The 24057-nt window shown below is 42.6% G+C and overlaps 1 protein-coding gene across 1 annotated transcript in view; it reads left to right on the top strand.

Annotated features, from left to right (window-relative positions):
• Positions 1–5554: 5554 nt before the first annotated feature.
• Positions 5555–24057, top strand: part of HEPHL1 (hephaestin like 1) — an 88149-nt gene continuing 69646 nt past the window's right edge. Inside the window, exons 1-2 of the mRNA XM_032426356.1 lie at positions 5555–5724; positions 18702–18946. Of these exons, the coding sequence (XP_032282247.1) occupies positions 5555–5724; positions 18702–18946 (415 nt within the window). The remainder of the gene's footprint in view (positions 5725–18701; positions 18947–24057) is intronic.

The following is a 24057-nucleotide window of genomic DNA, read 5'->3' as shown; positions in this document are numbered from 1 at the left end:
GAGGGTGAGGCAGGACTGGTTCTCAGGCCTCGGAGCTCGGAGCAGAGGCATGAGTGAAAGATGGAACTGTGGGAGGGGAGAAGTCAAAACCCCAACCCTAAAAGGTGAGTCGATGGTCCTAAAAGGATGGGTGGGGTGAGACTCTCAGAAGAGAGTGTAGAGACAATGGGCCCAGGGGTGGCAGGTGGAGGCTGGAGCAGTCCCTGAGCTGCAGGTTCTTTTAATAAAGCTTCGAGACCTCAGGTGTAGTGTGAGAGAGGTGTTAAGGGCTGGCCAGACACTGTTGCCAAGGCGTTTAGAGTCTAGTAAAGAAAACTGGTGTGTAAGCAAACAATATTATAAACAGGGGTAAGTGTGCACGCAGAGTCTAGAGGAAGCACAGAGGAGGGAGTGATTACTGCCAGGGCATGGGAGGGAAGGTGTGGTGGGTGTGGCAGGAACTAAGGAAGGCTTCAGAGGGGAATAGCCTAGGAGGATTTTGGAGGATGAGAAGGAATTTAGTGGGGGTGAGGGATGGAGTAGGTGGAGGGTTGGGACCTAAAATGGAGGAATGAAGCAGAATAGTATGTTTGGGTGTTTTCAAGGCTCTGTTATGATTAAGGCTTTATCTGGACTGTCAGGGGTGCATGGACGAGGCTGGAGGGGCATTTTGGGATCCTTTTCAAATGGACAGATTAGGCTCATGTTTCTTTACTGAGAGCAGGTCCCACTTGGGATGAAGCAGGCCCCCATGATCCCTGAGGCACTCCCTCTCCTGTTCTCAGTCTGGGTGGGCTGGGTAGGAATATTGGCTTTGGAGTCTCACAGAACTATGCCTTTTATCAGTTGTGGGGCACTGAGAAAAGCATCTCACCTTTCTAAACTTAGAGTTTCCTCATCTGTAAAACAGGGATAAAAAGTGGTGCACACTTGACAGCGTTGTTGTAATAATCAAATGAGATAATGTGCATAAAGGGCTTAGTATTGAAACCAGTACATAACATGCACTTGGTACAGAATGGTCAGCATCATTCATTCACACATGCATTGGTTCACCATTTAACATCAGACATGGGGAACACAGGTATGAACAAGGTTCAGTCCCTGCCCATAAGAAGCCTGTGCTGAGTATTTGTGTGGGAGTAAAGACAAATAAACAGGTGATTACCACACATGTGATGGGTGCTGTGGTGAAGGCGCCCACAGAGTGTTGACGGGAGCACAGATGAAGGGCACACTGGTTGCCATGATGATGATGATCATCATCAGAGCATGGATGAAATGTTGACGAGACATCCCATTACCCAGGAGTCAGATCAAGACCAACCTTGAAAGTCAAGTCAGAGATGTTAGCCTTATCCTGAAGGCCACGGGAGCAACTGCAAAATCTGAAGCAGTGGAGGGACTTTGCACCATCTGCATTCGGGAAGGTCACTCTGGGCCCAGGTAGAATAGTTAGGAAGCTGTAGAAGTCCAGGTGAGAAAGAACGAGGTACCATCAAGGAACTGAGGGTCCTAATGAGGCCCAAGAGCCACGATCTACTGTAGCAGGGGAGTAAGAAGGCCAGACTGATGGGAATTTTCAATCAGAGTCTAGGATATGAAGAATCACTAAGGCATATGTAATGTATTTCCTAACATGCAAAAGTCTACAGAATGGGATAGCCAACTTCATCATTCACACTGTATTATTGAAAATGACACCTCAACCAAGGCTAGCTAGAATACTATTTCTCCGAATTGGTGTCTCTGACAAAAAGTTTTGTTGTTTGAATATCCTGTACTATGTTTCAGAGAACTATAGTTTGATCCAAGGTTATCTTTCTCTTCTATCAATGCATGACCTCAAATTTACCGTATCTCCAACATGGTGAGTGTATTGAGGAAATAATGGACTGGCCATCTCAAAATGGTGGGTTTCTCTGCTTTATTTGTGTCTGAATTGTGTCCAAGGCAGCTGAAAAGATTCATTAACATTATCACTCACAGATTTCCTAATCAAATGCTAGACACTGTCAATCACATCTTGTATTTTACTGTGGGTTCTCAGAAATGAGTGTTATAGGAACACAGCATTCACTTATACCAGTTTCTTTTCTTTTCTTTAGCTTTTATGTAATTTAGATGCTTGCTGAGCATCTTTATTGTCTGAGGGTAAGGAAGAATTTCAGAGTGTTTTCCAGACACTATTTCATTGTTTTCAGTAAACTCGTCCCCTGACTCTTTGGCCCCTCGGTAACTATACTCTTGGCTTCAGACAGGTTAAATGCACTGATCTGCTCTAGCAACTCTGAATCTCCATGCTTCTTCTATCCTCCTGTAAGCCTAGGTTTGAATCAGAAGTTAGGTGATGCCTTCCTCAGGGACTCAATTATATGCATTCAGTATTCCGGGTAGGAAAGTTAACTCTTGTGTTGGATCTGTGCCATTTTTACCTGTTTCTTCTGTCTAAAAAAATTGGGGTGGAATATATCCTAATGAAGTTTTTGATACTACATTGAGCCTGTTTGACCTAAAATAATCTGCTTCTCCAGGGTACAAACACAAAGCTATTTGGCGCAAGACATATCCAGATTCCAAGAACTCCTGAAGCCCTGCTTCTTTCGAGGCCAAGTTCAGGTTCACCCTGTGAGTCCTTCCTCTGTAGTAGCTGTTAAAGTGACAAGCTCACACAAAGCACTTCCAAACGTTTATTGAAGAGTAGATTTCAGTTAAAGGGAAATGTGCTATGGCAATTACTCTATAAGTGTCTTGACATAAAAACAAATCAATAAATCAAAGATGTTAAGAGCCTGGTTGTGAAACAGAATACTCAGCATGTATTTTATTAGCTAAGATGGATGATAATTCAAAACTCATGCTACAGAACATCTATAAAGTATAATGTAAAGGAAAAGAACTCTTTTACTTGAGGCTGGTGAGAGTCTGGATGGGACTTTGGGAAAGAGAGCAGAAGATTGGAAATGCCAGTGTTCATCACAGAGATTGAGGGAGTCTCAGAGGGTGTGAGTGGGAAAGAATTAATTTAATATTTATTGCTCACCTACGCTGTGCTGGGGGACATGGTAGGCACTTTGTAGACATCTTTTTAAATCTTTTTTTAACATAGACTTCATTTTTTAGAATGGTGGTAGGCAATATTGAGCAGAAGGTACAGAATTTTCCCACACACTCCCTGCCCCCACACATGCTTAGCCTTCCCTAATCATCATCCCCCCCATCCCCACCATCATGGAATAGTTGTTACAACTGATGAACTTACACTGACACATCATCACCCAAAGTCCATAGTTTGCATTAGGGTTCACTTTTGGTGTCGTACATTCTATGGCTTTGGACAAATATAAAATGATGCATATCTACCATTATAGTGTTATACAAAGTAGTTTCACAGCCGTAAAAATCCTCTGTGCTCTGCCTATTCACCCCTGCCTCCTCACTAACCTCTCATAACCCCTGATCTTTTTTTTTTTTATCCCCATAGTTTTGTCTTTTCCAGCAATTCATCTTGTTGGAATCATACAACATGTAGATTTTCAGATTGGCTTCTTTCACTTAGTACTATGCGTTTAAGTTTCCTCCATATATTTTCATTGATTGCTAGCTCATTTCCTTTTAATGCTGAATAATATTCCATTGTTTGGTTGTACCATAGTTTATTTACTCACTAACCTACTGAAGGACATTTTGGTTGCTTCCAAGTTTAACATTCATGTGCAGGTTTTTGTCTGGATGTAAGTTTTCAAGTCATTTAGGTAAATACCTAAGAGCATAATTGCTGTATTATATGGTAAGAGTGTTTTTTTTTTTTTTAGTTTTATCAAAGTATAATTGACAAAGTTGTAAGATATGTAATGTGTGCCATATGTTTAGGTTTAAAAAATCCTTTTGAATTTACTGAGATTTGTTTAGTGACCTAACATGTAATCAATTCTGGAGAATGTTCCATTTGTATGTTTAGTTTTGTAAGAAACTGCCAAGCTATCTTCCCAGACTGGCTATATCATTTTGTATACCCGACCAGCAATGAATGAGTATTCCTGTTGCTTCACAGTCAGCATTCTGGTGTAGCCAGCATTCCAGACTTTGGCCATTGTGTAGTGGTATCTTGTTTTAATTTGCATTTCCCTGATGGCATATGATGTGGAGCATCTTTTCATGTGCTTATTTTCCATCTGTATATCTTTTTGAGGAGATGTCTATTAAGGTCTTTTGCTCATTTTTTAAACAGGCTGTTTGTTTTCTTATTGTTGAGTTTTGAAAGTTCTTTGTATATTTTGGATAACAGTCCTTCATCACATCTGTCTTTTCCAACCATATTTCCCAGTCTGTAGTTTCTGTTCTCATTCACTTGACAGCATCTTTCATAGAGCAGGAATTCTTAATTTTGAGCCCAGCTTAGCAGTTATTTCTTTCATGGATTGTGTCTTTGTGTTGTATTGAAAAGGTCATCAGTAAACCCAAGGTCATCTATATTTGCTCCTGTGTGATCCTTTAAATCTCCTTGACAATCCCTCCATCCCTATTTTACAGAGCCAGGCTTAGAAAGGGTGAGTGATTCTTCAATGCCACTAAGTTAGTAAGTGGTGGGACTGGATTCGAACACAGGTCTATCCAACCTCAAAGCCAAGCCAGGAGGCTCTCTCCTTACTCTATGGCGGCTGCCTCAGAGTGTGATCAGATTGGCTCTTGTCCAAGGTGGGCCAAGGTCTCTGTCCACACTGAGATTCTAGGTCACAGATTAGAGCACAGAGAAAAATGGGTACTCCCTTTGCCTTTTTGACTCAAAGAACTGCTACTGAATTTTATCTTCCTGTGCCTGAAGGATACTCCTCCCGTGTCATTGTCGTTTATCCTTACAAAGGTAGCTCACCGAGGGTGATGACCTCTAGAATTTTGGCTGAACTGGGCAACTGAGCTCCTCATTTTTGCTGGTAGGATTTAAGAGAATTTGGGGGAGATGGTGCATGTCCAAATGGAGAATTAGTGAGGTTTTACAATGTTGTTACAAACTTTATGATGTGAGTTGATTGTTTCATGTAGCCTCATAAAACAAGTCAGAGATGGCGGAGGGTGATGATTACATCACTCTCCCTGCCCTCCCAACAGAGATGAAGCCTTCTTTAGTGCATGAGAGCTTTCCTGATGCCCCACTCAGGCCAGCCCAGTTTTCAGATTTTAATATGTTCTTGTAATAGTTGTGGAGAAAAAATGAGGAAGAAGGGAGGAAACCCATTGGCCCAACTTGTTGCTCTGCCGTTCCTGGCAAAGATGAATGACTAACGTCCCAGCAGAGCACCAAAACGTACAGAAACAGGCCTGCTTGGCTTGGATAGTAAATAAATAAGCCGCTTACACCTTTCTTGGATGGCAGGCCAAAGTTTTGTCGTCACAGCAACTCCCCCCATCGTTTGCTCTGCTTACACAGGTTATCAGCCTCTGTCCCAACCCCAAGCTACCTAAGGAGGAGGAGCCGGGTCTTGCTCACTCCTTATTTATAATTAGCTTCGAGTGAGGGGGAGGGACAGGCAGGGTTGCCTCCTGCTCAGGCTGCTCGCCTGAGTTACATCCACAAATGCCTCGGAAGCAGCAGGCTGACTGCATCGTTCTCTTCACATTCCTGGGTCTGTCTGGGCTGGTTGGCGCAGTGACCAGAACATACCACATTGGGATTGTGGAAGAATACTGGAACTATGTACCCCAAGGGAAGAACGTTGTTAGCGGAGGAAGTTTTTCAGAAGACAAGTGAGTAAAGTTGGGGTTCTCACAGACTCCCAGGCTCACTTTTTTTTTGACTCTGCATGGAGAAAGTTATAGTCCTTGGGATGTTATTGTGGGGGTGACATGATCTAAACCAAGTGGAGGGGCTTTGTGTTTGTTTGGAGAGCCCTCACAAGGGTGGGTATGTAATGTGGAAGAGATATTCTTGGCCCTGCCTATTTCTTGAGCCTTGTCTGTAAAGTGCTATATACACAACCAGGCGTTTTGAATAATGGCTTATTCTATAGAAGGACAATTTTCACTGGGCACTACTAAGGACTTCCAGGGGGTTCTGGACTCAGTTTGTTAAAAAAATAATGGCAACCCTTAGAATGAGCATTTGAGAATTTTCCAGAATTCTTTACTGTTAAAACACACTATTTTCTTAGTTTTTATTTTTGGAATGAAACATCATCATTGGAGATAAGTATGCTATAAGTAGTTAAGTTTTGTTTTTGTTTTGCAATGTTTAAAAGAGGGGCATTTACAATAGATTTGGCTGGTATTTTAAGAGTTTCCCCAAGTCCTCTTAGAAATGGCTTTTTCACTAGTGAGAGGTTTGTTTTAGCTCTGACTCATTCAATCTGAGGGCAATATTCTGGTTCCCGGGCCCATGGCATAGCTGGGTGAGCTGGTGTCAGACTGTTGTATGTCTCTGATTTTTTATTTTTTGCGGAAAATAGCCCTTGCTCTCCCCTTCTCTCCCAGGGTCCAGTGTCTTATATCTCTTATTTGTTCCTTGAAGCTCCCTCTTAAGTCACTTCCCAGCTCCAGAAGCTGTAATGCATACTTTCAATATTGTGGTTCTTAGAACATCTTTTGAGATGTTCTGGCAATCGCTGTTGGATATTCAGATACACTGGCTTCTTTCTGATAGGAAGAACCCAGTTCATTCAACATCCAAGTTCCATTTTCTAAAAACGAAGTTAGTTGCTAACATTCAGGAATACCATGGAGTCTTCCAACATGTCTTTAAGAGCCAGGTCCCCCTGCCCCGGGGGAAGACCAAAGATCTAGTTCGCTGAGACACACAGCTTCCGGGCTTTCTAATAATACAAAGGTGGCATAGTCATGTTTGGTTAAAGAAGGATGAAATTCCTGCCAGCCAGGCTGCCAAGAAAGATTCTTCCTTAAGCTTTGTACCAGGAAACTTAATGTCCAGGGGGCTGTTTCCGAAAAAAGCTCTTGACTTCTTTCAATCTCATATGTGCTGACACATGTGCTCATTGGTTGTGGTAGTCTTTACTGTGATGAATGGATATGGGATTGAGAGGCTACCCTAACTGCCATTGGCCTTCCCTAAAATAGAGCTCTGCTGTCCTCATAAAGGGCTCAATAGAAAATAGTCATTGTGAGCAGCTATTGAACATGAGACTGTTCAAGATGTGTACGCCGAGCATAGTGAGTACAGTCTTTAAGCACAATGAAACGTTGGGCTGCCTTTCCACATGGTTGAGTAAAAAGCTTCGAAGTCTATCTTTCTCCTAAAATGTCAGTGTAGCTGTTTGTGAGCATTTATTCTGACCCAGGAGTTCCACCAGAGACTTTCAACTCATTATTGTTTACAGGTGGTATCATTTCCACTTTACAAACCAGTAACTGAGACCCCGAGGTTAAGTACTTGTTGGAGTTTACAGAGTAAAGGCAGCACCAAAGTCACATTTTTTCGCCATGCAACCTGTTTCTTGGTAAAGGTGATCCTTTCCCACTGAATTGAACTCAGCTGTGATGGCAGCCAGGGATTCCAGTAAAAAGAACTTTCTAGAAAGTTCCAATTCTTACCAAAGGTAGGTTTAGTCCCACGGGTCACTCTTCCCAGAGAGACGTTGAAAAGGATCACTGGTGTCAGTAGCCAAACCGGTTACCTGGATTCATTCAAAAACCCAACATACTTTATTTTTTTATTTTTTATTTAAAAACCCAACATACTTTAAATACTCAAATGCTACAAAGCTCTTTCCGCAAAGCTGAGTGCAGGAAGAATTTAGGGGGTCTCTGTTAATTATTTCAGCCAGAAGATGGTGCTTTGAAGAACATACAATAAAGTACTTGAAAATAGTCATGGTGAAAAGGGAAAAAAAAAAAAAGAATAGGCATGCCTAACATGCAGTTTGGTGTCAGCCTAGAGTAGGATGGTTTAACAGATGCTGTGGTCCTGCTTGAGAGGACTCTTGCCTTTTAGGCACAGCTGGCGTTCTAGATGTCATGCCCACAGTGCCCAAGTCCGCAAGTGTTTCCTTCTAGTGTGTGAAGGGATGGTGTGTGTGCAGGGCTGCCTCCTGACTCTTAGGAGGGGAGCCTGGGTGACATGGCGCATAGTGGCTTTTATTAGCAATCATGTCCGGCAGTGCTACTGGTGTGAGGTGGCTCAGGGCAAGTCCCTAAGAAGGCACATTTGTAGTGGGCTGCTGACTCTTGCTTGAGGAATAGAGGACACATGTCATGATTCACAGGTGTCCCAGTGAAGATGCCACAATTGTGGGACATATGGAGCTCAGTGTGTGTACTCTACTTTGTGCCATTTCCCCAGAGGCAAGGAGTCATCTTGAATAATGTGAACATGCCTCTCACTCAGCCTCCGGCACTTCTGAGGACAGTCTGCTGTTGAAGATATTCAGACCCAGACAAATGCCAGATATTTGGAGAGCCAGGTGCCTAGTATCCCACTAGGAGTGGATAGAGCCTGAAATAGGAATCAGGAGACCTGACTTCTAGTCCTTGCTCCGCCCCCAACTTGCTGTGAAACATTGAACATCTCATATAATCTCTCTGACCATCAATTTCCTAAATTTGTATAACAAGGGAGTTGAAATATAATCCCTAAAGTCGCTTGGGAAGTGTAATTCCAAGGAATCAAAAATAATTTTTGAAACTGAATGAAAACCATCTTACCTGATTCTCCAGTTCTAGAAAGATTTTTACAATGGTGAGAGAGAGATGATTTGCAAATGTTCAGTCTAGGAGTCAGAGTTGGATAAGATCTGAGTGGGGATATGTGACAAATTTTGAAGTATTCCATATTTTTCTTTGCTTATCCATTTTTTTCCCCCTGTTCTTTAAGAGCTATCTCCAATTCTTTATGCAAGAAGCATTTTCCCACAACCCTGGCTTATTCTGATCTGTTTCCTTCCTCACCGTTCATGGAACTTGGTGTCTTCCTTAAGCCTTAGACACAGCATTTTCCTCTCCCCGCATTGCTGTTGGGTGTCTGATGTACACTGGGCCCCTCGGCAGCTGAAAGATAAGCACCATGATGGCAGAGAGACAGGCCCAGAGTATGTTTAATAATCCACTCCCCACCCCTGCCCCGAGCTTTGACGGTGACAATAATCCATGGAGGACTGAGCACAAGGCTATTCATTTGGAATCATTAAAAACTAATCACTTTGTCAATTTAGTTATTCCAGTTGCTTAATCTTTGACTATGGGAATGGCAAAAATGAGGGGAACAGAATGGTGAGTGCCAAAGTTTCTGTGATGTAAAAAAATTTGGAAACCAAAATTAGGCAGTACCAAAAGCCCAATAAATCCTGATTCACAAGGATGGGATAGGAAATAAATTGAGATCATTTTGCCAAGACTCCATAGCAGTCAGATGGTACAATTTAATTTTCCATCTTGGTACCTTTGCTTAATCATAGATTTCAGAAATATAATTGAGACTGTAAGCACCAATATTTCCTAGAAAGCATAAAATTCAGGAGTTATGTTCTATTTAGGAATATTTTATCCAGATGAATATATTTCCCCCTGCTCCCCATTGGGCCTAATGGGGACACCGGGCTCCTTTGATTTGCCTGGGGATGATGTCAGCATTTGATCCATTCATGCCTGTCCTGTTCTGGCTCATAAAGTGCTTAATTAAGGTGTTCCTGTGCTTCGGTGGTAAAGCCAAGTCTTTAATGGAACCAGAGTGGGGTCACCTTCTATAAAGCTACAATTCTCACCAAAGACCTCATTAAGCAACCAACACACATGCAGGATTTTTCTTCCCAGTGAAATGTGGGGTTTTCACGAGTGCTAACTCACAGGCAGAACCACCCTTGGACATGAGTGAGGCCAACCACTGCACAAACCCCAAGTTTTAGGGTCTGTTAAGGAGTTTACTTAACCACATCACTGTGTCAGCCCAGTTGATGGTAAAGGATTTTGGGTACCCCCTTGAAGCAGGCCCTAGGATGTGCATAAGGGAGAGACCTATATATCTATCTGAAGCCAATTAATTGAAGGGAAGCATGTGGGGGAAGAGAGAGTCTTCTGTAAGCTTTGAAATAAAGGGAAGGTTATCATCTCATTTGGGCTTGATCTTAGAGTGTGACTTTCAGATTTCAACTTCTGTTGGATCAGCAGAAAAATCATGTGTTGGTTCTGAAGCCATATGAATATCTTGGGGCTGCTCTTATTCCCTATATCAGATAGTGATTGATTTGGGCTGCCAGTGGAGAGCAGAATAGAGTGGCTTAACAAATTAAGCTTCTGTATTCTCTTATAAAACAATCCCAGAGGGCGCCTGGGTGGCTCAGTCGTTAAGTGTCTGCCTTTGGCTCAGGTCATGATCCCAGGGTCCTGGGATTGAGTCCCACATGGGCTCCCTCCTCGGGGGGAAGCCCGCTTCTCCCTCTCCCACTCCCGCTGCTTGTGTTCCTGCTCTCGCTATCTCTGTCTCTGTCAAATAAATAAATAAAATCTTAAAAAAAAAAAATCCCAGAGGTGGGCAGTCCAAGGGTGGTGAGACAGGTGGTATGATAGGATTTTGGGGGCCTTCTATATTTTTGACCCATGATCCTTAGCATGTGACTTCACTCCTCAAGGAAGTTCATGGTCACAGTATGGCTGCTGGAACTCCAGCCCTCATGTCTATGTTCCAAGAAGAAAAGAGGAAGGGAAAAGGTAGAAAGGGTCCAATTCTTGAGGCATTAGCCCATTAGCCCTTTAAAAAGCTCTCATGGAAACCCCACACAACCAATTCTATGTACATCTCACTGGATACTCTAAACCACAAAGCAGCGGGGGGGAGGGGAGCGGTTGGAAATATAGTTTTTTGTTTTGTGATTTGTTTCTGAGTAAAAGCAGGATTTGATTGTTACTAAGAAAGATGGGAACATGAATATTGCAAGGTAGCAGGCAGTCCCTGCCACCTTCCCCTACCTCAGTTCTCCCTGTTTCTCATCCTTCACAAACACCCTCTTAGTCCCCCTTTCCTTTTCCTGCCTCCAGATCGTGGGGTCCCAAGGCCTGGTTAGTGGCATCTGAGAGAACTCACAGACAGTGTAACAGCTAACTGTCCCTGCATCCTCACTCTGTTCCAGGCATTGTCATAAAGGTTTTCCATGCCAAGCAGGGGGGTGACAGAGGTCCTGTCCCTGGTCAGGGGGGCCGGGAGGCCCAAGGTAGGTTTCCCTAGCCAAGTGTAGCCAAGCAGTGGTCTAACAGAGATGCTAAGGCAGCCTGGCTTGCTGGGGAAGTGTGGGGGCTCTTGCATCAACTGACAAGCTTACGATTCTTGTTCTACCAACTGAGTAAGTAATTGAATCTCTCTTTGCCTCAAAATGCTCATCAGTAAAATGAGGATAATGATAGTACTTGCTTTGGGGGTATAGGAGTTTCCTGTGGCTGCCGGAACAAATTACCACAAACTGGGGAGCTTAAAACAACAGAAATTTATTCTCTGCCCATTCTGGAGGCAGAAGTCTGAAAGGAAGATGTCAGCAGGGCCACACTCCCTTGGAGGCTTTCAGGGGGAATCTGTTTGCTGATTCTTCCAGCTTCTGGTAGAAGCTGCTGGCAATCCTTGGTTGTGGTGGCATCACTCTGGTGTCTGCCTGCATTTTCCTATCACCTTCTCTATGTGTGTCTGATCTTTCTCCTCATCTCAAAATCCTTAACTTAATCACATCTGCAGACTCTTTTTCCAAATAAGGGGATTAGGACTGGGACTTATCGTTGGAAGCCATTATCAGCCCACCCACAGTGGGGATTAGGAGGCTCAGATGAGACAGGATCTGTAAATGTGCTCAAATGCGACGCCTGGCACTGGGTTAACATCTTAACATGCCAGAGATGTTAGTCATCATGATAGCTCACCTATCTTGAGGGGTCTCTGGAGAGCAGGAGCTCTGTGGGAAACAGACAGCAAATGGTCACATTTCCCTCTTTCTAATTAGAGCTTTGCCATAACTCCCACTGACTGAGCACCCCCTCTCCCAGACGCTGTGCATGGGGCTCCACATCATCTCATTTATTCCTCATGATGGCTCTGTCGCAGTCACTGGTTTTCAACCAAGGAAACTGGAGTTCAGAGAAGTTACTTCTGCAAGATCTCACAGCATTAAGTAGGGAAGCTGGGATTCAAGTTCATTCTCTTTTCTCTTTACTGCATACATTTGTTTTTAAGCCACCTGTGTGGGCTCTGAGGGGCTTTCTGTGGACATGAAGTGGGAGAAGGAAGAACTCAAGACTTGAGTGGTGCCAGGGGAACCAGGGCGAGAGACTGTGTAGAGGAATGCATCACTTGGATGGCTCAAAATGTATTAATGTAATTAGGGAGGGCATGACTACATCCAAGTGCAACGTGTAATCACCATCTCCACCCTCCTTTTTGCCAAGTAGCCCCTGCCCCAATCTACTCCTGTTTTCTCAGTGCCCCTTCTCAAGTTCAGGCAACAATGTTGCTCGTCCTTCTGGTGACCAAACGGTCTCACACGTTTGCTCTGACCACACCCTCTGCTGCTGCTCACCTTCACCCCAGCTCCCCTCCCCATACTCAGACCTGCAGGATCCATATGGTGCAGGTGCCGCTTAATGTAGAAAACCGGCTTCTGCTATTTACTCTCTAGTGTGTGGGTTTTGTCTTCCCAGCCAGATGGTAAATCTCTTGAGTGCAGGGACTGACATTCATACATCTTGGCCCCAGTTTCTAGTTTAATGTCCCATATAGTGTAGAGGTTTAACAATTGCTCAGTGGTTGAAGGGATGGGGAAAAAAATCTGACTGAAAGATCCAGGTTGTAGGGGACAGTGGTGCTGGTGAGGTGCACACCCCTTGTGAGCTACCAGCTCCTTGGAATCTGACTTGGAAGCCCATCTCTGCTCTGGTTAGATGATTCTCCTGGGCAGGTTCCTTCTAACAATGGTTAATCTCACCTGCCCTTAGAAGGCATCTTCCTTCATGGTGTTGCCCTTGGCCTTGGCAACGTAAATGTTCTACATCCCCATTCTGTCTTTAAAGCAGTTGCTCATGTGAAGCTTTCCAGCCCAACTGGATATTTTCACAGCATAAAATAGACACCTCCTCAGTTTGAGTCAAAATGTGAGAATGTTGGTTGGGAATGAGCCTGAGGGGTAATGAATGCTCGGTGCCTCAGAGTGAGGCCATCCTGTGGCTACACTATAAATAACTTAAAGCCCACCACCACAGGCATTCCACCGAGTGCTCTCCAGCTATGTCAGAGGCTGCTTTCTGTGGATGCCTTCCTTGAAGTCACTCATTTGTTTTGTTTCTTGGGTAAGGGTTGCATCTTCCAGGACTCATAGGACATGGAGCTTCAGTCCCACTGTTACAAATGTATAATGTGTTCTTAGGAGTGATTTGCTGTGGAGACACTAAAGAGACTGATTTCTCTTACTTTCATCTGTCCCTATCTTTTCCACTTTGGATAGTTCCCATGGTTTCAACTAGTTACTATGTTCTAGTTTCAAGTAGGTACTATGGTTTTTGTTTTGTACTGAGTACTACAGAAAGGTGATTTCCCAATTTGTATATGCATTCAACATTGTGTTAGTTAGACCAGGTCAGGTTGTGCTATAGCAACAAACAACCCCCAGATCTCAGGGGCTTAACACCACAGAGGCATGTTTCTTTCCACTTGGGTTCATAGAGGACCACGTGGCTCCAGGACAACTGTCCTCTTGGGACAACTAGTAAGCCAGGCTGCTGGGATCGTGAGGTTTCACAATCTTCACTGGAGGCTTTCCCTGTAGCAGAGGATATGAGGAGGGGGGTCTTGCAATGGCAATTAAATGTCCTGGCCCAGAAGTGACACATGTCACTTCCACTCACAGCCCACTTGCCAAAATCCCATGGCTCCATCTATCTGCAAAAGCTCTTTGCTCTCCCCTTCTGCTGGGAGTAAAGAATCAGCATGGGTAAGCACTGGACAGCTCTGCCATAAGAATTGTTTGGCGAACTTAGGGAAAATATAGAGGCCACGCCAGAAAGTCTGATTCAGTTGCCCTGAAATGGGACCTGGGGACCTAAATTTTGGCAAATGTCCCAAATAACTCTGATCCAGTTGATACACAGGTGGGCATTAGGAAGTACTGCTTTAGAAAACCTAATGCCCTCTCGGGGTGACTATTGGCTGTCTCTGTGATAGGACTGACACTCGTCAGGAATGTGCAAAACAAGTCAATATATGTAATTCAATGCTAAAATATGCAGCATATGTAGTAAGTGCTGTGGGAAGTCAACAAACATGTCCCCTCCTTCTGATATGCTCGCCTCTTATTTGGGTGGCTCTGCCAGACAACTCATTATGATAAGGAACTCTTGCTCAGCGTGCATTTGCGTGGTTTATAAACTGCTGGGAGCTCAGAGTACAGCAGTGCAGAGAGTCAGATGTCCATGTTTCCCTGCAGACCCCGTTGGAATGACAGGGCCCTCCCTATGAATAACCTCATTCTAGCTTTTTACCCATCAGGCTGAGTCTAGAGAGGACACCAGTGATTCTGAATCTAATCCTTCCTCTGTTGTTACCTTACTGGGTGGCCCGGCATCAGCTATAAAGCCAGGTAACTCTGCCTACTCTGGGGCTAATTAGCCAGCCTGGGGATGACTCAGTTCTTCCTCTGCTTCTTCCTCCTTCTTCTCCTGAACAGCCTGTTCAATTAGGACTTGTATTCAGCTGCTAGTTAACAGAAGCCTGGAAAACACTGGTTCAAATGTATTGTTTGGCTTATGCAAAAGAAAGTCAGAAGTTGGCAATCTTCAGGGGCCCAGATTCCTTTGGCTTTCCACTTGACCATCCATTCGTAGGGTATGACCCTCTTCCCCCTTCTCTCAAGATGGCTGCTGGAGCTCATCATCATATCTTCATTTCAGGCATGAATAAGGGGAAGAGCAAAAAACTACAAGGGTCTCTGCCAGTTGAGTCCAGAGAAGTACCACCGAATGACACATGCGTACATCTCATTGGCTAGAAGTGTGTCGCATGACCATCCAAGCCTCAAGTGAGGCTAGGAAACAAGAGCTTCCATCACAAAGCCCCAGTGTCAGGCACCCAGACTTTTTATCCCATTCCCTTGCACAGGGAAATGGAGGCTTCTGCCTCACGGAGCAGAAGAGGGCCAACTCTTGCTCCCAGCCAGACACCCACAGGCTCAGTGGATACACAGAGGCAGAGGGCTGAGTGTGCACAAACCTGACTGTGCCCAAGTCCTCAGTCCGGACGTCTGAGAGTGGACTCGTCAAGCTGGAGGTTGAGCAGTGATTCTCTTCCCTCCAACTCAAGCTGCAGGCACTATGCTCCCTCTCAGGGCAACAATGCCCCCGTGGAGGAGAACTTACCCAAACAACACACTTTTGGGGTGGTAGCTATGTTTTCAGAGGGAGAAGCCACACAGAGAAGGCACAAAGAGAAATTTGGCCCCTCAGTTGTCCCTCTTTTCTAAATAAAATGTGAGCTTGTTTTTATTATGAAAGTAAATAAAAGATACACTCCCATGTATGGAAGAGGGTGAGTAAACTTCTCATTCTTTCTGGCTCCTGCCCATGGCCTCAGTCCCATGGCCCAGAAGTTACACCTTTATGGTTTCCGTGGCCAGTTTCCAAATGTTTTCTTTGCATATACATATATATGCGTATTGTTTAAAAAACACAGAAATGGATCACACTTTACATGTGTGACCTGCAATTTGCTTTTTCCATGTAGTTTCTTGGTGATGGTGCCATATTGCCACCTATAGAACCCCCCTCATTCTGTTGTGTGGCTATGGGGTAGGAAGGTGCCAGAATTTATTTACCCAGTCACCAGGTGAGAACATTTTGGTCTTTCCAGGCTTTTGCTGCCAAAAATCATTGTTGTAATACTCCAACCCTTTTGTCAGGATTCCTGTCTTGTGAGTCCCATTATCTGGGTGCTGAATCTGGCAGGTCGGGGAGAAAGAGCTTTGCTGCCTCTGGGAGGACTAGCCCTGTGGTCCTGGCTCCTCTGAGGGGAGCCTCAGCCCATGGTTTTCCCCTTTTTCCTAGGAACCTCCTACCTACTGACTCCACTCCAAGGGCAGGGCAGGGTTGACACATGTGGGTGGCTGGGCAGGCTAGTAATCTGGTGCTCTGGGAAAATAAATAATATTGGGGCTCCTTCAACTGATATTTGGAAAAATATTTGTTCAGCTCTTATTTGGAGGAAAGGCTGAGTGCTGAGAAGAAGGTGGCTTGGTGGTGGCAGTCCTCACTGTCCTCTTGGTCACAAGGAGAAGGAACCCACTCTATAGCTCCCTGGAGCAATCCTTCTTGGAAGGGATTTCAGTGACTACTTGCACACATTCCCTGGGGTCTCCTCCTTCCACCTCCCAAACCCCATCTGAAGCAGATGATTCTTTCCAACCATATATAATACTCACCCCCAGAGAAGTTCTGAAAGTTGCCATTTTCTCCACTCCCAATGTCATTTCCAGTTAATTTTGTCCCCCCAGCAATGCCATCCAGCTCCCCAGTGATGTTGCAATGCCCTTTAGAGCTGAGATCTAGCGGCTCCACCCCTTAATTTGGCTCAGCTGAGGACCCCTGGAAGTTCCCCTGCCTCCAAGGCCAAGGCCAGTGTCTTTAAAAGGGGCTTTATTGCTACAGGTTTGACCATGGTCTGTGACCATATTAGGTGGTCTGGAGTAGGCTGGATGCCCCAGCTGGTTAGAACCAGGAAGTAATGACGTTGTGAAGAAATCACTTTTCAATTTGATTTTAAAACCATGCTCTGTTCTGTTTAAATGCTTTTCTTTTAAGTTTTGTCATTCTCTAAGCTTCTGTTTATAAATTACAAAAAGGGAAGGGGGCTGCAAACCCTGTTTGTCAGCAGGTCCCTGGGAGCAAGAGAACAGTCTTTGGAAGGCAGGTCCAGCAAACCAAATCTCATAAGGTCACAGGTTGGATTTCAGAGATGATCACGGGATATTTTCTGGTGTCCACAAGACATCATCAGATATGATGCCTTATGTATTTTGGTTACAAAGGGGACCTGACAGATGAGCATGAGGAGCTCATCCCCTAACTATTGTCGCTATGACAGAACAAGCCGGTGTATGTTCTGCCAGTAGTGATAGTATTATGTCACCTAGGTGTAGAGAAGGCCACACCCAAAGACCCAAAGTATCGCATTAGCTGGCTGCCTGTGCAGAGCAAAGAGAGCAATTACGTACCAAGTATACCTCCAACCCCACATCCACAGGAGACATCGCAAGTGGTTCCTTCTTCCCCCTGACTGAATGCAAACTTGACTTTATTTTTGTCTAAGCAGTCACTACCAACCAGCCCGATCTGGTGCACAAGTTAAAACCTATTTGCCATCCCAGGCCTAGAGAATATTCAAAGTCGAGTATGGCAACATACACTTTTCTGCAAATACAGTCTGCAAAATTATCCCAGCTTTAACTTGCCAATCTGGGGGCAAATCCAAGGCTTTTCTTTTTCTTTATTCCAAAGCCACTAAGCACCAACACTTCCAGGCAATTACTCAGCACTACAATAAAAAATATATTTGAAGCATTTTTGTCTTCAATTAGCTCACAAACCAGAGATGTACATATCTTACTGTGACACGTCTTGCAAGTGTGTTATTTGTGCTTGAACTGTGTGTGTACGGAAGGGGAAAGGAGAAAGAGTTTGAACTGACCTGGAAGGGTGCTTGGCAGGTAGAGAATGAGGAATAACACCCAGATGCAGGAAAAGAATGCGTGCAAGTGTTGGAATGCTGGAAGGACACAGTGCGTTCTGGGAAGACTGAGCATGAGGTCTGGTGGAAGGGTGAGGCCGTGGGAGGTAGGCAAAGAGGAAGTGAGGAAATTAGCCTGGAGAGATGCACCAAAGCTGGGCTAGATGCACCAAAGAAGATCACTCCTGCTTTGACTTGAGCCACTGTATCCCTGTCCCCTGCTTGACCCAGTCACCCTCCACTCCATCTGCCTGCACTTCTGTCTTCTGCTCCATGGTGGGCTGCATGCCTGGCCACCTGACACGCTCCTCTCTGGCTCCATCATCCTGAAGAGTCTGCAGGGTGGGCAAAGTTGCCATTCACACTAGAGACTGCTGGGGAGCCTTGTAGTAGGAACTGCTTAGGAGCATGTATCTGAGTCACTGGTATACAAACGTTGCATAATCTCATTGAGGAAATGAGGATGAAGCCCTGAATATATCTTGTCTTTGGCTTTTTGATCTATAGTGCTTTCCCCAAACTTAATGAAGCAAACATAAATCCATTAGTCAATACAGAGGCTCTCAGACCTGGGGTGACTCCATCAACTCCACTGGCGCTTAATCATATACTGATGAATGTCATTACTTAATTTTCCCATTAAGTCATAAATTCTTTTGTATCCCTGTATAGCACATAGCAAAGTGCTGGGAACATGGTGAACACATACTAACTGTTTATTAAATGAAAAAGTGAAGGGGAACGTGTTGAAATGAAAAGGGGCAAATGGACAGCAAGACTTTAGAGTATTCTGTTTGGTTGTAGTTTGGTTGTGGATACGATTTGTGTTTCTTGTCTTGTCACTTAACTCTCTTAGCCTTAGTTTCCTTATCAGTAAATTGAAGGTAATCTTACCAGCTCTCCAGAGGTTACAGGGTTTTGTCCAACACCAAATAAGAAATCATACATGCAAATACTTTATCAACTGTTGAGGTAAGCCATTAGGATTTTCTCTTAATGTCATATAATTATAAAATATTTTCCTTCTTACTTTTAGACTTGCAACCTTATTTCTCGAAAGAGGGCCCAACAGGATAGGTGGTCTTTACAAAAAGGCTGTTTACAGACATTACACAGATGGGACCTATTCCACAGAGATCCCCAAACCTCCCTGGCTTGGATTCCTGGGCCCTATTTTGAGGGCTGAAGTGGGTGATGTGATTGTCATCCATTTGAAGAACTTTGCTTCCCGACCATACTCTTTGCATCCACATGGTGTTTTCTACAACAAAGATTCAGAAGGTAAATATCAATCCTGTATTACTGGTGTCTTGTCTCTATTTTGTAAGTAAGGCAATTGTCAGCTACAGTTAAAGGGATCAAAGAGACAGTGATTACACATGTTCATTTGTCTTTTTCCCCATCTCCTTTTCTCCCTATCTCCGTCTGTTCCTCCTGATAGAGAAAACTTCAACAACACTATCAACCAATTTGCCCTAATTGACTTCTAGAGAACATTCTGTCCAATGACTAAAGAATACACCTTCTTTTCGAAAGCATATGGAACACTCGTCAGGATAGATAGTAGGCTGTGCATAAAATAAATCTAAATAAATTTAAAAGAATGGATAGGATGCAAAGCATATTCTCCAATCACACTGGAATTCAATTTGATATAATCAATGAAAGAAATCTTGCAAATTCTTGCAAACATTTGGAAATAAACAGTACACTTCTAAATAACCCATAGGTCAAAGAAGAAATCACAGGATAAATTGTAAAATATTTTGAATTGAATGAAAATGGAGATAAAACATATCAAAATTTATGGTATATTGCTAAAGAAGTACTTAAAAGGAAATTTAGAGCTTTAGACACGCCGAGAGAGAAGAAAAGTCTCAAACCAATAACATAAGCTTCCACCTTAAGAAACTAGAAAACAGGGGCGGCTGGGTAGCTCAGTTGGTTAAGCGGGCTGCCTTCGGCTCAGGTCATGATCCCAGGGTCCTGGTATTAAGCCCCACATCAGGCTCCCTGCTCAGCGGGGAGCCTGCTTCTCCCTCTCCCTCTGCCTGCCGCTCTGCCTGTTTGCGCTCTCTCTCTCTGTGTCTCTGTCAAATAAATAAATAAAATCTTAAAAAAAAAAAGAAATTAGAAAACAAAGAAAAAAAAGCTAAAGCAAGCAGAAAGAAGGAAATAATAAGGACTAGAGCAGAAATTCGAAGAAGGAGAAAACAGAAAAATAATATAAAATTGATTAAGCCAGCAGTTGGGTCTTTGAAAAAGATTAATAAAATTGAGAAAACTTTATCTAGTCTGATGAAGAGAGAGGGCACAAATTACCAAAGTCAGGAATGAAAGATGGGACATCACTCTGACCATACAAAAATTAAAAGGATAATAAGGGAGGATTATAAACAATTTTATGCCAAAATATTAGATAACTTAAATGAAACTGACAAATTCCTAGAAAGACAAAAATTACCCAAACTGACTTAAGAATAAATAAAAATTTGAACAGACCTATAAAATGTAAAGAAATGGAATTAGCAATTAAAAATCTTCCCTCAAAGAAAAACCCAAGCTCAGACGGTTTCATTTATAAACTCTATCAACTACTAAAATAACAATAATAATAATGCCAATCCTTTACAAAATCTTTCAGGAAATAAAGAGAGGAATACTTCTAAATTCATCCTATGAGGCAAACATCATGAGCCAGTTAAAGACATCACAAGAGAACTACAGATCAATATTCCTCATGAATGTAGACACAAAAATTCTTAACAAAATATTAACAAACTGGCTTCAGCAACATATAAGGAGAACTATACATCATGACCAAATGCAATTTATCCTATGATTGGAAGGTTTGTTTAACACTCAAAAATAAATGAATGTCAGGGTGCCTGGGTGGCTCAGTCAGTTAAGCGTCTAACTCCTGATTTTGGCTCAGGTCATGATCTCAGGGTTGTGAGATCGAGCCCTGGGTCAGGCTCTGTGCTGAGGGTGGAGCCTACTTAAGATTCTCTCACCCTCTCCCTTTGCCCCTCCCCCCTCCCCCACTCATGCGCTCACACTCTCTCTCTCTCTAAAAAAAAATGAATGTACAACATATTAATAGAATAAAGGACAGAAACCACATGATCATCTCAAAAAGTGCAGAAAGGCATTTAACAAAATCTAGTACTTATCAAATTAAACATTTCCAACAAACTAGGAATAGACAGGCACTTCCTCATCCCGATAAAGTTTATCTAAGAAAAACCCACAGCTGACATCATGCTTAATGGGAGGGGGACTGAATGCTTTCTTCATAAGATTGGGAATAAGGCAAGAATGTCTGCTCTCACTGCTATTATTAAATATTATCCTGAAGATTCTAGCCAATGCTAGACAGGTCTGCTAACAATAAACTTGGTCTTTGTTTATCTAGAACATCTTTACTTTACCTTGCTTTTTTGAGGGATAGTTCGCTGGATATGGTATTCTCCTTTTGCACTCCCCCCTTAGCCCCTGCAATACTTTAAGTATGTCATCCTATTGTCGTCTCATCTCCAATATTCAGATGGGAAGTCAACGTTAATCATGTCAATGTTCCTGTGTATGTGATGAGTCATTTTTCTCCTGCTTCCAATATTACCTCTTTGCCCTTTTTTCCCTAACAATTTGACGACAATGTGTCTATGTATAGATTCTTTGTATTTATCCTACTTGTGGTTCATTATGCTTCTTTGATGTGTAGATTAATGTTTTTCATCAAATTTGGAAAACTTCTACAAAAAATTTCTACAAACATTTTTTTTCCTGTCCCTTTTTCTTTTTTTTTATCCTTTGGCAGGCTACTTTTACACATGTTAATACACTTGATGTTGACCCACAGGCCTCTGAGGTTCTGTTTATTTTCTTTGATCTTTCTCCCCCCTTCCTTTTTCAGATAGGATAGTTCTATGGATCTATATTCAAGTTCACTGATTATTTTGCCATCTTGAATCTGTTGTCAAGACCTTCTAGTGAATGTTTTATATCATTTATATCATTTATTTATTTATTTCACTTTTCAATGCCAAAACTCCAACTTTGTTCTTTTTATAATTATAAAATTATACCTCCTTGTTGAGATTTTTCCATTTACTGAATCATTTTGTCCTACTTTTTTTTAATTATTTAAACATGGTTTCTTTTAATTGCTTGAACATTTTTATAATAACTGCTTTAAAGTTTTTATCTGCTAAATTTCACATCTAGAGACACTTAGAGATAATTTCTATTGGCTGCTTTTTTTCTCTGAGAATAGGTCACACTTTCTTGTTTCTCTGTATGTCTCATTTTGTTGTTGTCCTTGTTGTTGAAAACTGGAAATTTTTGAGCATATATTGAAGCAACTCTGGATTCAAATCTTTCCCTCATCTAAGGTTATTTTTGCTGTTGGTTTGCTTTTTTATTTAGTAACTTGCCTGGGCTAAATCCATGAAATCTGTCTTCCCTAGGGTATGAGGCCACCAAGGTTTCTGCTCTTTTTTTTTTTTTCTTATGTTTATTTTTAAGGCTGGTTTCTAAGGGGTCACCTCTAAATCTGCTTAGCTTTGAAGTCAGCAGATGCTTGGACAGAGGTTGTGCTTAAGCATCAGTAAGTCCTCAATTCTCTGCAGTTGGAATTGTGGGTGGATAGAGAGCCCATTCAAAGTTTAGGTGGTTTTTGTCTGCCTTGGATTTTCATTTTTGCTGGGCCCTTTGCTTCTCCTCTTTGCAAGCACACAGCATTTGAGTCAGCCAGGAGTAGGCAAATAACTGATGTTCAGCAATTTTTCAAGCATAAACTTTGCTGGATGCCTTTATTTGATTTCCAGAGCAATGAAATTGTTGGTTTTCTCAATTTCATTCAATTCTACATTACTTTCAGGGGAGAGGATTTGCTGACCTCCTCACTCTCTTTCGATGAATTTTTCTCTTCGCTACCTTTGCAAGCTTGCTAGTCTGAAAGTCCCTGCTCAGTTCAACTTAGTGTTTACTGTGCACTAGACCCAATGCTGGACACTGGGGCTGCAAAAATGAGTAAATGCATAGTTGTTGCTTCCAAGGTGTTCATCTGGGGAGTGGTAGAGAATGAACACAGAAGAAGTCGGTAGGTGGGATTAACATTGATTAAGCAGTTCCTAATGTGTCAATGCCTGCATGAGAGTCTTACATACCATATCTCACTTAATAATGGAATTAGCTAGTGCTTTCTTGATCTCCACATGAAATATAGTTAAGTGTTAGGAATATTTAAAAATAAATTCTACTGTTTTTTTTTTTTTTAATTCAGAGAAGCATAAAGAAGGGGTAAATGTCTCACATTCTGATTCCCTACTTATCCACTAAAATGAGCTCAAAACCAAAGATTAAACAAAAACTAATATATGAACTTGGTTAGAAAATTTTAGGGGCGCCTGGGTGGCTCAGTCAGTTAAGCGTCTGCCTTTGGCTCCAGTCATGATCCCAGGGTCCTGGGACTGAGGCCTGTATCAGGCTCCCTGCTCAGCGGGGAGCTTTCTTCTCCCTCTCCCTCTCCCTGCCGCTCCCCTGTTTGTGTTATCTCTCTCTGTCTGTCAAATAAATAAAATCTTTTTTAAAAAAAAGAAAATTTTGGGCACCTGGTGGCTCAGTCAGTTAATCAGCTGCCTTTAGCTCAGGTCATGATCCCAGAGTCCTGGGATCGAGTCCTGCACCGGGCTCCCTGCTCATCGGGGAGCCTGCTTCTCCCTCTGCCTGCTGCTCCCCCTGCTGTACTCTCTCTCTCTCTCTGTCAAATAAATAAATAAAATCTTTTTTTTAAAAAAAGAAAATTTTAAGAGTACAGAGAGGTATAATAAGAGAAGTAAAAATTCTTCTTACTTGTCTCTTACCTGAAAAGCAATCACCTTTAAAAATGATGTACTATATGGTGAAAAACATAATAAAATAAAGATGTCTTACAAATTTTTCTTAGAAAATTTTCCATACATATATTTGTGTGTGTGTGATTATGTGTATGTATATATTTGTTCATTTGTACAAAAGAGATTATACTGTAATGCTGTTACATATTATCTGTTTTCCATTTTTGCTTCATCTTGGAGATTTTCTCATATTAGCACACAGAGAAAGACCTCCTTTTAACAGTTGTGCAATATCCCTTTGTATGAATGTACCAGTCTAGTACATTGATGATTATTGATGATTGATGATGATTATTTAGGTTGTTTTCGTTTGGGGGTTGATACTGGCAATTCTACAACAAGCATTCCAGTTCATGTATTTTGAAAAACATTTTCAAGGATGTTTCTAGGGGAAATTTTTAAAAGTAAAATTGCTGGTTACGTTCATATTCTTTCTCTTTCTTTCTTTCTTTCTTTCTTTCTTTCTTTCTTTCTTTCTTTCTTTCTTTCTTT

This window comes from Phoca vitulina, unplaced genomic scaffold, assembly GCF_004348235.1.
Source record: "Phoca vitulina isolate PV1807 unplaced genomic scaffold, GSC_HSeal_1.0 scaffold34, whole genome shotgun sequence".
In the NCBI taxonomy this organism is placed as follows: Eukaryota; Metazoa; Chordata; class Mammalia; order Carnivora; family Phocidae; genus Phoca; species Phoca vitulina.
The sequence above is the reverse complement of the archived record's forward strand: the minus strand, read 5'-3'. Positions and strand labels throughout refer to the sequence as shown.